The following is a 10,196-nucleotide window of genomic DNA, read 5'->3' on the forward strand; positions in this document are numbered from 1 at the left end:
CATTTTGTGTTACTTTCTATTTATTAATCTTTCATAATTCATAATTAAAGATGTTAATTAAAGTAATATGTTGCATTAATTAACATAATTATAAAAAAAGTATTCATAATTAAAGATGTTAGTTAAAGTAATATGTTGCATTAATTAACACAATTATAAAAAAAGTGTTATATATATATATAACAAGTGGAAGAAAAATCAGAAGAAGAAACAGCAGAAAGTCCTTTCACTTTCTTTGTCTCTTTTGAGTTTTTGACTGTTTAGAATCCCTTTCTTCTCTAAGGTTAATGCTTCTTTTCTTATCCCTTTTCTTCTTCAATTGCTCTCTCTTTTCCTCTATGATCTTTGATTTTTTTCATTTACTTGTTTTGATTTATTAGTTGATTTTATGTTCTTTTAATGCATTTTTTTTAATTTGTTTTTTTTTCTGTAATTATTGTTTCAAAGTTTGTTTTATTGTTGATTTGATTGTTCCATTTTAGCAATTTGAAGAAGAGCTTTGAATTAAATTGACACAGCACTGCACAGATTCGCCACTGAAATGAAAAGAAAAGTTTGATTTTGCTATGTGCTGGTTGAATATTCTGCTTATTTGGTCGGTGATTATTTGTTTTCTGTATTTTCTTTTTACTAGGTCTGTTCAAACTAGCTTCTGTGTGGATTATTGTGATTATTTTTTATAATTATTTTTGTTAATTGATGTGAATTGTGTTGGGTATTGGAAAAAAAATCTAAATTTGGTAACAGAATCCATGCCAATCATGTTTTCATGAAATTCTGTGGGGAATGGGTATTGGGTAATGGTACATGTTAAATTGAAAGTTTCTCTAGGTTGAAGGAGCAATGATTTTAAGCTATGGAGCATCAACACCTCTGAAAAAAGGCGTGTCTGTGTGTGGGTTGTCCCTGACACCGACACTTGTGATTACAGTTTATTTATTCATTTTTTAAATTATTACCAATGTGGTTGTGTCAGTGTCGGTATCGTGTTCGGAGTGTCTTCCTAGATTTTAAGCAAAAGGGACTGACTTTGTGATGAATTTGAGAATTTTGGACTTACAAGTTTTTTTTTTCCAATGTGTTATAGGTTGGCATGGGTTGTAAGTTCTCAAAGTATTCAACATGCTGTTGGGGTAGTGAACAAGGTGGTGGTGGTGGTGGTGGTGGTGGTGGTGTTCAGGTTCCGGAGACTGACATTGATGGTAAGTTATTGAATTGTCTTATTGTTTATGTTGTTACTGCTATGAGAATGATTGTTGATTATGTGATTATATTGCCCGTTTAGAAAATGAAAACAATAATATTGAGGGCAATGGCCCGCCGTCGTTTCGTGAATATACGGTTGATCAACTTAGGAAGGCCACCTCTGGGTTTGCAGTAGAAAATATTGTTTCAGAGCATGGAGAAAAGGCTCCAAATGTTGTTTATAAAGGGAAACTTGACAATCAAACACGGATTGCCATCAAACGGTTCAACAAATCAGCCTGGCCAGATGCCCATCAATTTTTGGTAAGCATGAAGAAAACTTATGTGCAAAATTTGTGTAGATATGTTATTTTGAATCTTTGTTATAAGTGTTAGTCGTGTACTTTCTTGCAAGCTTCTGCATTTTAATGCACAATTTATTGTTTGTTCTACTGGAATTTGGTCGGTTTTAACGGGTGATCTAATTAGTGTTTTGTTTTGTATGCGAGTATGTTCTGTAGAGGTCATGAGAAATCCTATGAGGATAATGAGAAAGACTAAATCAATCATTAGTTTGTTGTTTTTGTGCATTTGTGATCCTTTATCTACGATAAATAAATATACAGTTCAAATGTAAGTGCTTTTTCATGGTTCAAAGCCCTCCTAAATCACGTTTGTGGCCTTAATGACATATTTTTCCTTGTTTTAATAGCTGCCTTTCATGCGTTTCTGCATTTTAATAACGACTATCTCGTGTTGGTTTCACCGTAGTTTTGTCATTATCTTAATGACGGTGCAATGTCTTGTCGGTCTACATACCTCTGTGGTTTTGTAACAGCTGAATTAATTTGTAATTTATTTTGTGCACTTGAGTCTGTTCTGCAGAAAACACGCATGTTTGTGTCGCTGTATGTATGATAGTTATATGTACAACTGTCCAGTTCAAGTGTTTTACATGCTTTTATATCTCTCCTAACTAAGTCATGTGTGGCTTAACTATATATTTTTATTTATTTAGTCTTTTATATTGGGGTTTTGTGCGTTAAAGATATTTTTTTCAAATAGGTTTACTGCCAATGAAAGATATTTTGTGCGTTTTATGGCATTTTGAATGTGCTTTTCATTATTAGCATGATAAGGAACCTTCTCCAATCACCTCTTTCAGGAAGAGGCAAAAGCTGTTGGTCAGCTAAGGAGCCAAAAGTTGGCAAATCTGCTTGGATGTTGCTCTGAAGGGGATGAGAGGTTGCTTGTATCAGAATATATGTCCAACGATACTTTGGCAAAGCACTTATTTCATTGTGAGTACACAACTAACTTGTCATGCATTGGCTTTGCTATTTTTTTGAAAGTCATATAGCTAGATAGATTTTGAAAAATTGTTTGCTATCGAGTTTGTTTTGAATTAAAAGAAATTCTTCCCTCTCACTCTTTTTTTTTTTATCATTTCAATGCTACTTGGGCGAACTTTAGTTGTGATCACTTGTTGCTATCATTCTTTTGATTACACGATGTAGACTTCTCTTTTAACAAATTTTCATACAATTTGTTCAGGGGAAACTCAGCCCATGAAATGGGCAATGCGACTTAGAGTTGCTTTACATCTTGCCCAAGCTCTAGAGTACTGTACCAACAAAGGACGGGCTCTATATCATGATCTAAATGCTTACCGAGTTCTTTTCGATGATGTAAGTCCATTTCTCGTATTTGCGGTGAGATCTATTGCTCAAATTGTTGGATGATGGTGCTTAAGAGTTTGCAATCTTAGAAAGCTTCATCACCTAAAGCTATATTTAAGTACTCAATTGAATTGCATAAAAATTAATAAATATGATATAATATTGACAACTCAATTCCCATAATAAGTCAGTGTGTTGTCCAAGCCTGAATAGTAAATGTCAAATATGCTTATGTTTTTTTTCTTGTTATTCAGGACTTCAATCCCAAGCTTTCATGCTTTGGTTTGATGAAAAACAGTCGGGATGGGAAAAGTTATAGTACAAATTTGGCATTTACACCACCCGAGTATCTCAGGACAGGTAATCCCTCAAACAAAATACCATTACATCACGATATTATGTTATTTGTTCTTCTATGTACAGTGATTTTTTTTTGTTGATATTGTAGTAAAATTTTCTACTCATAAAACTTGTTTATCAATCATGGCTGTGAGTAGGGTATGGAGTGGATTCATATCCCCTCCAAATTGAAAAAAGAAAATAATTCTCCTATGCAATGATTCAATCACTGTATCCATTTTATATCTTATGTCATAATTATAAATACATGACGGCAATGATTCTGCCTTCCTTTTCTGTGTTGATGCAGGTAGAGTGACCCCAGAGAGTGTAACTTATAGCTTTGGGACCCTTTTGCTTGACCTTCTAAGTGGAAAACATATTCCTCCAAGCCATGTAAGCCTATTTCCTTCATAGAAAGTTACACAAACCATGCTTAGTGTCCCCTTGATCTGAGATGCATTTCATTTTTTTTTTGCAGGCCCTTGATCTGATCAGGGACAGGAACCTTCAGAGTCTAACAGACTCATGTTTAGACGGACAATTTTCAGATGACGAGGGGACTGAATTAGTTCGTCTAGCCTCACGATGTTTACAATCTGAACCGCGAGAGCGTCCTAATCCAAAGTCACTCGTCACTGCTCTAATACCTTTACAGAAGGATACTGAGGTTAGCTGTCTAAGATGTGGTTCCACATTTTCTGACACACAATGATAGCTGGACTTAATAATTTGAATGAGGATAGCCTATTAAAGAATGATTGAAGGCTGATTTTTGGTTTTCGTAGGATTCTCGAGTTGTTTATTCATGATTTCGTTAGTACTTATGTTTTTCTATTCAATGCCATATATATGTGAGCCTCCTAATCAACCCCATTAATTATGGGGAAGATGAACTCAGAAATGGATGATTAAATACAATAATATCCTAACTGATACTAATAATAAAAACAATATCCCCTCAAGGTGGTGCATATACATATGCATCCATCTTGTCACATATGTAAGTAATTCGAGGACTCCAAAGAGATTTAGTAAAGATGTCAGCAAATTGATCTTTGGAATTGACAAAGGAGGTTCGGATGATCCTGGTGATAATCTTCTCTCCAAGTGGCTGTCGACTTCTATATGTTTTGTACTCATGAAAAATTGGATTGGAGATGTGCAAAGCTGACCGGATATCACATACAAGTTCCATAGGACCAATTTAAAAAAAATGAAGTGTTTGTAGTAAATGCTTTAACCACAAGAGCTCACAAGTGGCATGGGCCATGGCTCTGTACTTAGCTTATCTACTTGATCAAGCAACAATAGTTTGCTTTTTGGTCTTCCATGAGATCAAGTTTCCACTAATTAGAACACCTAACCTGATGTAGAGCATTTATCACTTGCATCTCCTACCCAATCAGCAGTTGAATATCCAATGATATCAGTGTTTCCTCTATCACAAAAAGCAAACCCTTTTTCGGGTGATCTTTTGATGTACTTAAGGATTCGAATAACAACATCCCAATAGTTGTCACAAGGAGAGTCGAGGAACTGACTTACTACACTGGTTGGAAAAGATATGTTGGGTCTAGTCAAGGTAAGATAATTCAACTTTCTCACAAATCTTTAGTATATATTTGGATCAGTATATGGCTCTGGCTCCCCCTGTTTAGGAAAAATCTTTACATTAAGATCCATAGGATTCTCAACTAGTTTGCAATCTTTGCAATCTATAAGACCCGTTTCCTCCAAAATATCAAGAACATACTTCCTTCAAGAGATGATAATACCTGACTTTGATAGAGATCCTTCAACCCCAAGCAAGTAAAGAAGAGGACCCAAGTCCTTTATCTGAAAGTTCTGAAAACAAGTGTTAGTTTTAAAGCCTTGGTCGCCTCGGAGTCATCACTTGTAATCACAATGTCTTCAACATACACCACTAGGTAAATATATTTATTTGATGAGGAGCATTTGGTAAAAAAGAGTGATCTGATTCACAACCGGTCATCATAAATTGTTGCAACACTTTACTAAACCAGAGGTGTTTGTTTCAAGCCATACAATGCAATTTGCATATCCAACTACACTCCCCTTGAGCAATAAACCCAGGAGGTTGCTCCATCTAAGTCTCCTTTTACAAGTCACCATGCAAGAATGCATTCTTGATATCCTATTGAAATAGAGGCCAATGTTTCATGGTAGCCATGGCAAGAGAGAGACGAACAGATGCCATCTTTGCAACAAGAGAAAAATTATCATTGTAATCTTAACCACGGACTTGAGTATATCCCTTTGCATGCGAGTTAGGATCCACCTTAACATTAAATATTCACTTGCAACCAACAACAAATTTCCCATAAGAAAGAGGAACTAGCTCCCAATTATGATTAGATTCTAAAGCTCACATATCATCAAGTATTGCCTATCTCCACCCGTCTCCACCCTCGATGGGATAATGCTTCTTGAATAGTTGTAGGAATAGAAACAAATGCAAGTGCAGAAACTGAAGCAAATAAGGTAGGAGATAACTGATGGTAAGGCATACAATTATAAATAGGATAAGGGTTCAGGTTGAACAATTATCTTTATAGATGACAATGGACAAATCAGAAGATGGAACCGGAGTAGGGGTGGAGGCGCTTGGAACATGGAAGCGCTTGAAACAGGAACTAATTCACATGGTCCAAACCTTCTCTCATAGGTAATGTCATATATGTTCAACGGTGGTGGAGAATCAGTTGAAGAGGATGTATCTGTCATAACTCGTGGACTAGAAGATAAAGGAGTGGACTAAACTGACTCAAAATAGGGAATAGACAAGACTTGATCTATACCAATTGTTGGAACATCTGAGTTGAGAAAGTACAGTATGTCCTCGAAGAATGTAACATCTGTAGACGTGTAAAAGCGATGTGTAGAAGGAGAGTAACACTAATATTCCTTTTTGGACACGAGAGTAAACCAGGAAAACACATCTGATAGCACAACAAACATCTTATCACGACCCGGAGACAAATCATGAACAAAATAAATACAACCAAAGACATGAGGGAAACCAACATATAAAGGGCTTTGTAGGGTGCAACAGGGAATGAGGAACCTGATCATTCAACACCGAGGATGGCATCCGGTTAATTAAATACTCGACAGTAGGAAGAACATCACCCCAAAACTTCCGAGGTATGGCATTTGGCAAAAGGGTACGAGCACTCTCAACAAAGTGTCCATGTTTTATTTCAGCGACACCATTTTATTGAGGTGTATGGGGACAACTGGATTCATCTAAGATACCTTTTGAGTGCATAAAAGAGTAGATATATTCTTTTTCGTTGGCACTGTAAAATGTGAAAAGTTTTGTCAATCTGTGTCATAATTTCAAAACAAAAATTCTTAAAAATATTAAACAACTCAGAACAGTGTGAAAATATCTAAGTACATCTTGAGAAATCATCAATAAAAGTAACATAATACTTATACCCTTAGATAGAAATATTATAAACATCTTGTTTTTTTGGCCATCAGTGGCTTTTGTGTGCCTAGAATTGAAACTACATTTTAGCAAGCTGGAATGGACTGTGAATATTCTTATTTTATAGGTTCCTTCTCATGTGCTGATGGGTATACCTGATGCCGACGGTAGTGCAGCTTTTCCTCTCACTCCACTTGGGGAAGCTTGTCTACGCAGGGATCTGACATCCCTACACGAGGTGCTGGAGAAAATTGGGTATAAAGATGATGAGGGCGCAGCTACTGAGGTTTGATTCTAATTTGTAAATAACTATGATTAGTTTTCCAGAACCTTAAACTACTCATTTTTGCTTTTAATTATTCCATTTAGATTGTCTAATTTTATTAACCACTAATTTATGTATTTTTTTTACATTTATCTCTATCAAGCAGCTTTCGTTCCAAATGTGGACCAACCAGATGCAGCAAACATTGGATTCGAAAAAGAAAGGAGATTCCGCTTTTCGGCAGAAGGATTTCAAAAACGCAATCGATGGCTACACTCAGGTTAGTAATATTTCCCTTTTTTCTCAAGTAGGTTATGTAAAATATATTTAACCAGTCGCTGTGCTCTTCTGGAGCAACCACAATTTACTGTTACTGCTGTTATTACTGATGGTTTCGTTCTGTAATGTAGTTTATTGAGGTTGGAAGCATGACTTCTCCAACAATTTTCGCGCGTCGAAGTCTGTCATATCTCTTCAGCAACATGCCAAATGAAGCACTTGGTGATGCAATGCAGGCACAAATGATATCTCCTATTTGGCACCTTGCATTTTATCTACAAGCTGTTGCTCTTTTGGCACTGGGAAGGGAGAATGATGCCCAAGTGGCACTTAAAGAAGGTTCTTCACTTGAAAGTAATAAGAGCACAAATTAATTGAGATGGTTGTGGTTAGCCAGATCTTGAATATAACTTTTACATAGAAAAAGCTGTTGGTTTTTCTCAATGTTTGGGCGCAAATGTACATGGGGCTATAGTTCCTTCCTTATTTGGACGATTGTCATTATGAAGGTTTATTTATTATACTTGTGCATGCTTAGAAGCATTCTTTTGCACAGACTAGAGTTATCTCTCAGAGTTATACAGTATCTATTTGCAGTAGGATTCTGTTTAGTTGCCTCTATGTTAGTAGAAGGCATAAAGGTGGAAGATATCATCATCATTGATTATGAGTTGAAGAATGAAAACAACTTTTAGAAGAGAGGTGTGTGTTTGTGTAAAGGGTTCATCTGTTGGGAAAATATTGTTATGCTTGTAATTTATTGTACAGAAGAACAACTTGGTTATGACCTGCCTTTTGTGATGTTGATGATATTGATATATTCATTTTCCTTCTAATAAATTATTTTCTTTTTGTAATATCTCAAGGCTTGTTCACTAATTTAGAAATGATATTTGAAGCATATTCCACTTGACTCCCAATCACCCTCTTCACTATCACCTCAAAAAATAGGGTTTTTTTTTTCACTTTAAAAGATTCTCCTAAATCCTTGGCAAAAAGTAAAAGGTTTTCTATGTTTTCCAAGATGCATCTATCTTCGGAAGCACCTTGTCAAAATTAAATTTGGAGATGCATTTCCGTATGTGTTTTAGGTTTTGACTGTAGATGCATATTTGGATTAATCCTTATTTACAAATTCAGGGGTTCTTCAGAGAAGCATCTTCGTACGCGTTTAATTAATATATAACGCACGTTTGATCCTTCATTTTCTAAATTTTTTGAGGTACACCATTGGAGCTCTTTCGTGAACAACATTCTTATAGTTCATATTTCAAGGATCAACACTACCGCTACTTTAAGCTTTACAATTCCAACTCACTCCACTTATTACATTCAATATTTTTCATCCTCAACAACACTTTTTTGAGTAAGTTTCTCATTTAATTTTTTGTTGAATTTTGATTAATGTATTAGGTAAAATAGTTTGTTTTAAATGCATTAGGTAGTAGTCCCATTCGAAATAGGTAATTGTTAGAGACATGCATTTTCAGTTGGTTGCATTTTGGGTTGTTAGAGCAAGACTGACATACGTTTCTGCCATTGTTGGGAAACACGAGCTTATTCGGAGGTGCTTCTCTAAATTGCGTCCTTACTGGTCTTCGGAGATGCATATCCGAAAAATATTCTTATATGTGATGTTCTTCTTTTTTTCCAAGAAAAATTACCGCAAATAACACTGACAGATTGAGACTTGATCATGAAACCTAGAACTCGTGCGTTCGATGTGAGAGGGCTAGACTTCAGAATGAGCATACCAGGGTTAGGCGGAGAACTGTCCCTAAGCCTTTTGATGGGGAAACATCGACTTCTTGGAGAAATCTGTCACAAGGGTCCACATCCTAGGAACACATATCCCACTCAAGAAAACAAGGAGAAAACTCTTATTGCATATGCTGGTGTCCCTGCACCTGCAGGCAGACCTTATCCAGGAGAGTCCTTTGACACCTCCTTACTGATATATTATAGAGATCATGTTGTTGGGCATATCTGGGTCTAAGAGGTATATTTATTAACGGTTGTTATTTATATGTTTTAAACAAACCTCATGCGACTGATATTATTATATATTTTTAACAGGAGTGCAAATGTTTGAAATCTATTAACCACAACAATAATTTTTGCAGCTTTATCAACCTGAGAATAATTGATTCCAAGTGTCATCCGATACTCCTGTCTTGTCGGCCTGTGTTGCTCTGGATACAAGACCATTAGCCATGGCATGCAGGGGGCTTTTACTGAGAGACGGCATAAAAATGTCATTTTTTCACTTCTCCATTGACAAGATGACGATTACACAATGAGGGCATAAAGTCTGGGCTGTTTGAGAGAGGTGACAATGATGCGGTTGCCCTCGCACGTGCCATTCTTACCAAGTCACGAAATGCCTTGGGTTATCGGCGGTAGAGGAAGGGCCAGAGGTTAGGATTAGGCATACGCAATATGTTGTATTTTTTAATTTTATTTTAGGATGTTTTAGTTTTATTTTCCATACTTTGAGAATAATGTTTGTAATATTATGAGATGTTTTTTTAGTTGATGCATTATCTTGTTCTATGATGTTCGTATTTATTAATTTTTGAATCAAATTATGACACTGTTAGTCGGATTAAAATGAGTTTTGATTCAAAAATATACAAACTCAAGACAATATTTCTGCCCAAAATGCATGCATGTAAGATTTCAGAGATGCATATAAGAAATAAGGCTGTTTAAATAGTTTAAAATACACTTTCAAAGATGCATCTCCCTACAGAGACATAGCTATTTGTCTCCAAGAGTGGGCCCATGCCCCCACCACAATTACCACAATTATAATAACATTAATAATAATATATTTATATATTAAATATGATAAAAATTAGGAAGAAGTTTCTCTAATAAGCCCCCACTTAATTAATAAATATTGAATAATTTAATTTCTCAAACATATCATCCCATTAAATATAATAGTTTGATACACTCTTTTTTTTTTTATAAATGGTTAGTTTCATAT

The 10,196-nt window shown here is 35.5% G+C and overlaps 1 protein-coding gene across 2 annotated transcripts in view; it reads left to right on the plus strand.

The window, feature by feature from the left end:
* Positions 1-8,063, plus strand: part of LOC127105569 (serine/threonine-protein kinase BSK7) — an 87,715-nt gene extending 79,652 nt beyond the window's left edge. The window contains exons 1-11 of one of the 2 annotated variants that reach the window (XM_051042760.1): positions 287-899; positions 1,088-1,202; positions 1,286-1,509; positions 2,351-2,486; positions 2,740-2,873; positions 3,119-3,224; positions 3,514-3,599; positions 3,685-3,873; positions 6,788-6,946; positions 7,092-7,205; positions 7,336-8,063. In XM_051042760.1, coding sequence (XP_050898717.1) covers positions 1,094-1,202; positions 1,286-1,509; positions 2,351-2,486; positions 2,740-2,873; positions 3,119-3,224; positions 3,514-3,599; positions 3,685-3,873; positions 6,788-6,946; positions 7,092-7,205; positions 7,336-7,578 — 1,500 coding nt within the window. In that variant the 5' untranslated portion in view covers positions 287-899; positions 1,088-1,093 and the 3' untranslated portion in view covers positions 7,579-8,063. Of the gene's footprint in view, positions 1-286; positions 900-1,087; positions 1,203-1,285; positions 1,510-2,350; positions 2,487-2,739; positions 2,874-3,118; positions 3,225-3,513; positions 3,600-3,684; positions 3,874-6,787; positions 6,947-7,091; positions 7,206-7,335 lie in introns of those variants that run through there. The other variant, XM_051042761.1, reaches the window with a different exon arrangement.
* The last annotated feature ends 2,133 nt before the right edge of the window (positions 8,064-10,196 follow it).

Source organism: Lathyrus oleraceus, chromosome 7, assembly GCF_024323335.1.
Source record: "Lathyrus oleraceus cultivar Zhongwan6 chromosome 7, CAAS_Psat_ZW6_1.0, whole genome shotgun sequence".
Taxonomy (NCBI): Eukaryota; Viridiplantae; Streptophyta; class Magnoliopsida; order Fabales; family Fabaceae; genus Lathyrus; species Lathyrus oleraceus.